The 5,735-nt window shown below is 42.9% G+C and overlaps 1 protein-coding gene across 1 annotated transcript in view; it reads left to right on the forward strand.

Annotated features, from left to right (window-relative positions):
• Positions 1-5,164: 5,164 nt before the first annotated feature.
• The window catches only part of LOC102672173 (battenin), a 7,374-nt gene continuing 6,803 nt past the window's right edge, over positions 5,165-5,735 (forward strand). The window contains exon 1 of the mRNA XM_031513588.1: positions 5,165-5,544. Within this exon, the coding sequence (XP_031369448.1) occupies positions 5,353-5,544 (192 nt within the window). The 5' untranslated portion in view covers positions 5,165-5,352. The remainder of the gene's footprint in view (positions 5,545-5,735) is intronic.

Consider the following 5,735-nt stretch of genomic DNA (forward strand, 5'->3'; position numbering starts at 1 on the left):
TTTCTCACGATTTCTTCGCGGTTCCCTCCTTTTTAATTTCCTCGTTTCATCGTAAAAAGTAATATTTGTTTCGCGAAAAAGAAACATCGAGATCGAACGATCATTACCGGTATTATCATAGTCATTAGGCGCGTTAACTACGCGCCGATACGATCAAATTGGAGGCCATGAATGATAAATGAACAAAAGTTGAATACAAGCTGGAAACAGGGTGCGTTCGGCGTGGGCGGGATATATGTCTATTTTCAACGATACAAGGAGCGTCTAACAAGGAGTGAATCGGTCTGTTAGGCAATAAAATTCGATCAAAAACCGATCACGGGGAACCGAGGTTTAATGGTCGAGAGTTATTTGATTCGAGACTATGACGATGCTATAATCTCGATTGGAAAAAGATTTGCGTGGGCAGTGTCGGGCAATTATCCAAGAATATATATCGGATAGAGAAGGGTGAGAAATGGGAAAAGGGAGCGAGAAAAGTCGAGTACTCGGGAAGAGAAGAATCGGCCGACTCGACGGTCGCGAGTCGACTGATCTGTTCGGTCCGTTTGGTGGAATGTTCGGGGGCAGAGTGCGCGAGCGGAATGCTTATTGCCGATCGGCCGAGCCAAACCGAGCCATTTGCGCATGCGTCGGCTTCGTATAACTCGCTGATTTCGCCTCAAGCTTATTTATTTCGAACCTGAGACTCGCCGCGCAACCACGTGCTACGATCGCAGCTGCTACGGCTCAAGTCAGTCGGACTGTCTACTCCGTTGCGAGTAATACACAAACGCTTCGACATTCGTTTCTCGATAATTTATCTCGAACGCAAGTAATCCGTTGGTTCAAAAAAAAAAAAAAAAAAGGAATTGAATAGGAGAAGAGAAGATAGACGAGCGAGGGAAAGGAAAATAGAAAGCGCGATCGTGGAGCAATAAAGAAGGAAAATTAGAGAGGAGGAAAATTTACCGCGGTCGACGAGCGCGGTTCGAGAAGCGATCTCGAATTATTTTTTTTTACAGAATAACTACGCTTCGTCGAAATCGTTCGTGCATCGAACTTCTTTTTCTAGAAGCTACTGTACGATAACCGTGGGACGCTCGAGAGCGGAACTTATCGATTTTTCCTTTAGGGACAGTTTAAGGGGACTCTGTTTCAGTGCGGTGTGCGACGATCATTTCGGCTTTGCTTTAGAGGAAGAGGAAGAAGAAATTTCGCTGAAACGAAGGAACTCGTTTTTTTTTATCCTACGAGTCTTACGAGTCGAACAAACTTTGTCACTGTGATACAATTCGTCAGGATCAGATTTTACAGCTCTGTGATCTGTGCTTTGTGATAACGATATTTATTCTTTTACGAAGACTTAAATTTATTCACAGCCCCGATCCAGTAATCCATTGTTACGAGAGTCATCGTATTCTTAATCGAGGACGAATAGGTCGCGAGTAGGTAAGTATTATTATCATTCTTTTATTATTTTTTTTTTGTTTTTCTTTTAAAAAAAAAAAAAAAAACAGTCCATCGATAGCATTCGCAGCTGCTTTCCAACACTTTCGTTATATTCGTTCTATGCTTTTTTGCGCTTCCCCACTCGATATTCGCGTGTCAAGCCGTTATCTCAGCTGTTCGAGAAATTGTTGTGTGACAGCGGTTTGCAATCGAAACTTCGTTTCTTTTTAATCGCTTGCTAATTTAGAATGTTTACGTCTGAAGGAACGCGTTTGAAGGAACGTATCATCATTGTCGAGATCGAGAATTCGAGTTATCATATATCCTTTTAACATAGGTTTTTCGAGGAATACTTTTGATGAATTGCCGTGACTCATCAACAACTTCACAAAGAAACACGACGAGTCCGAAATACCGATGGCGATTAGCCACGAATTGTTTCGAAATTTTTCCCACTGTTTCACCGGAAAAAATTTTGAAAATTTTCCTGTGAAAAATAAATATTATATTCCAATCAATTCTAAAAATTCGTTTCCGCGAAATGAGTCATCGCACCGCACAGTTGTAGCGCCGTCTTTCAACAGGGCTCATTCACTGTGGAGAAAGAGAGAGAAAGAATGGTAGAACTGCGTAGGAATAACAGAAAGAGAGGCTGATTGTCTGAAAAAAGTAGCATGACCGCGAAACGGCTTGAACTCGGCTATCGTGTAAACGGATCGCGTGGTCGTCCAACTTTCCGACAATAGCAGCGTGTGTGCAAAACCAGGGGCAACGACTATTATTCCGGACCCGTAACTCGGCGGAGAACCTAGAAACGTGGTCGAGAAAAACGGACTTCGTGCCGGAAGCTGTTTCCAACCGAGTTCCGCGCGATAACTACGCGAATATAAGAGGCGAGGCGAGTGTGTTAATCTCGTATAAGGCGAGAATATAATCGCGAATATGAAATAAATAAATAACTGGAGACGCGAGACAGCATTTTAAGTTTTGGAAAAAAAAAAAAAAAAGAAAAACTCGATACACGATGATTACGCGATAGCGAGTTTATCAAGAAATAAGAACCGGGGAACTTCTAACTTGGACGATCATTATCTGATAAATGATAATACGCGTACATTGTTTGCCCCGTTTCGATTGAAGAGTTTCGTAATTGTTGTTTTCTTCGTTAACTCGAAGTTTCGTGGATCCTTTATCTATACCTTATATTTATCGAAATACCGTGTAACGTTGATGAAATTTCGATTGTCTATCGATTTGAATGATCTATTGTATTAATAGTAATACTTTATTCAAATATTTATTGAAACAACGTCAATGGAATCTCGTTCTTTGAAGTTGAAATGTTTACTAGCTATCGATTCGAGCGATCCATTGCAATTATACCGGCAAGAGATTATATTTACAAGTAGGGAAAGAAAAAGTTGTCGATCCAATTTCTCGTTTCTCGTTCTGATCTTTGAAATCGCGATACGATGAATGAAATAATGGAAAATAATGTAGTATTCGAGGAGTTGACAGATAAAAGAAAATTGGCGCGAAATATAAAAACTTGGTTGCAGCCATTTATAAGCGATCTATATTAGTTAACGAGCCAATATAGATTGTCAGAATTAATAATTGTTGATCGATCGATCTATCGATCGCGTTTCCTCCGCCGAAAGAAGGAGGAAGGATGAAGCGAGAAGATGCACGGCTTCGAGGTCGATGCATCGACCGAAATAATTCTTCGCGGGAAAGAATTCGCGAGAGACGGGGAGAGATCCACTTTGGCCTATCCCTGGAACTAGAAAACGCTCGCAAGGACGGCGTTTTAATGCAATTAGAGATCAAGTTTTACCGAGTTCAGGTCATCCATTTACCACCGGTTGCTCTCCTTAGCTACTCTCCTCGTCTCTTCTCTACGCCTCAATTTATGAAAATCAGTCAGTGAAGTTAGAACGCAGAAAAGTTCGCGTCTCTATTCTCCTATATTCTTTTCTTATTAATCATTTACACATAAACCGATGGTAATTTTCCACTTAAAAATAGAAACGAGGAAAAAAAAGACGAGAAAGGAAAAAGAATCGCCGTCGTCGTTCGACTACGATTCTTTACGTGATTTACAACACCTTCAAAATCAATAATGATTTTGAGATAGCTCTTTGAGATAGCGAATCTCGATCATCGCTTTCTCGAAACGGATCGGATGCCTTCCCCTCCTTCCATCTCTTCTCTTCCGACATTTCCACGGTTAAACAACTTTGCTCGAGCAAAGCGTGATCCGTAGAATTAACAATAAAGCAACGAATGCGCAGTTCTAATTGACGCCACCGCGCTTCGATTCTCCTCTTTTTAAACAGCTTCCTCGGCTGGAGACCCAGCCACCGATGACGCCGACCGATATATTTCCTAAGAAAATATCGATCTGCCTACACATACACACACATACGTGCGCCCACATCGGGAATTAGGCGACGTGAAAAGGAAAGATAAAGCTACATTCTGGGAGGGAGAGGGGGAAGTGTTATTTGTTTCTCGAGATTAAACGGCTCTCGCGCGTGATTACAACAACAAACGGCGATAACAACAAGTTTGATGTTTCAGACTTGAAGAGAAAAGAGATGAGGTGAAAGAGTGGGGAAGGCACGCGACGAAGAGAAGGTGGGAAATTTGGACGAGTTCCATTGTTCGAAATACGCGGCTGACTGCTCGATCTCTTCGTTTTGTTCGCGTGAATAAATTCGGGCGGGAAAGCAAAAGCAAGAATCCGAGAAAGAAGCTTGGATCCATAAGCGCACCGCGGGGAGGAAAGCGAGAAAGAAGTTTCTCGAAGCTTGGTTACCGCTGCGACTGGTATCGTTGGTGCTGACTCTCCTGGAACGCGAAGAGGTAGGGATCTCTCTCGGTAAAAACCCGATAGGTACACGGCGTTCCTCCAGCTGGAGCGTATATACACCGTGTTCGCATAGGTCACGGTTCCAGTGATGGAATTATAAGCGCATTTCGGATGGGGGTGTTCCGTTTTTATATTATTACGAGAGATTCGTCGAAGCCAAAGTTCGCGATTTATGGATTCAAATCGACGAGAATGAGTCATTAAAAACAAAAAAGGAAAACGTTTTTTAGTTAATTTTCCTCGTTCCAAGGATTTCGCATTCCCGTCTCGCGGAATTCGTTGATCGGTCTTTAGATTACTCGGGCCTTGGTTTTGAACTTGAGTCGATCCTTCGTCGAGCAAAAAGGAAGTAAGGCTGAAAAAAGTTTTTACGTAATTCTCGAGTTTTTACGTAACTCTCAACAAACAAATATATCCGTTTCTCGTCTTCGAGTTGAAGTTTTTTCGCCTCGATTCGAACACAATTGTACGAATATTTTACAAAACGATTCCTTTTTCTTGCGAATTAGATTAAAAATCGAATCGGCGGAACGTGGTGAAGAGGAAAAACGCTCCTACCTAAAAGGAAGAGAGAAGTCTCTCGAAGGTTTGCTTCGTTCGCCGCTTCGTTGCTCTCACTCTGCTCTGGATCCGCTCGAAAAGGAGAAGCACGACAGAGTGGTTTGCAACGAAAGAAGCCGATTCGGGTGCGTCATCTTTGAGAAAGAGAGACGGACACTCGTTACACTCGTAACCTGGAACAGATTTAGAAGGCGTACGAGACGCGCATCGAGTAAAACTCTAAAGGGAAAGAGGAGGAAGATCGAGTGGAGAATTTAGAAAGGAGGGGTGAGAAAGGAGAGAGAAAGAGAGAGACAAGAGGATCGAAAGAGAGGGGGTGACCAGGTGGCGGGGAAAGAAAGAAGAAGAAGAAGAGAAAAAAGGGCGAGCTATTGTCGAACCGAGGAATAAAAACAAGGTGTTCAACAACGGAGGTAGGAAACGTAAAGGACGGGACGATAATAGAGAGGAAGAGAAGACACGAGTATATACCATTGGTCACGAAGATGACTAAGAGCAAACCGTTGACCGCGCCTGAACGAAGAACGAACGACGTGTTTGACGAGGAATCGATCGCGGTTCGATCGAGATGGAGAAATTTCGCCGCCTTCTGGATACTCGGCCTGTGTAACAACTACGGATACGTGGTGATGCTTAGCGCGGCGCACGATATCCTCGAGAGCAAGTTTGGAACGACGGTGAGTATAACGTATATCCTCTTTCATTCATTGCGTCGACGAATCAGCTTCGCTTTTCGGAGAGGGGAAGGGGTTGCCTGAAGGGGAAAAGAGAAAGAGAACTCTACTCTTTTTCTTTTTTCCCCCTCCCCATCGTACCCTTTTCTTCGTACCGTATCCAAGAAACGGTAAAAAAAAAAAAAAAAACGGAA

This window comes from Apis dorsata, unplaced genomic scaffold (assembly GCF_000469605.1).
Source record: "Apis dorsata unplaced genomic scaffold, Apis dorsata 1.3 scaffold_683, whole genome shotgun sequence".
NCBI classification, from domain to species: domain Eukaryota; kingdom Metazoa; phylum Arthropoda; class Insecta; order Hymenoptera; family Apidae; genus Apis; species Apis dorsata.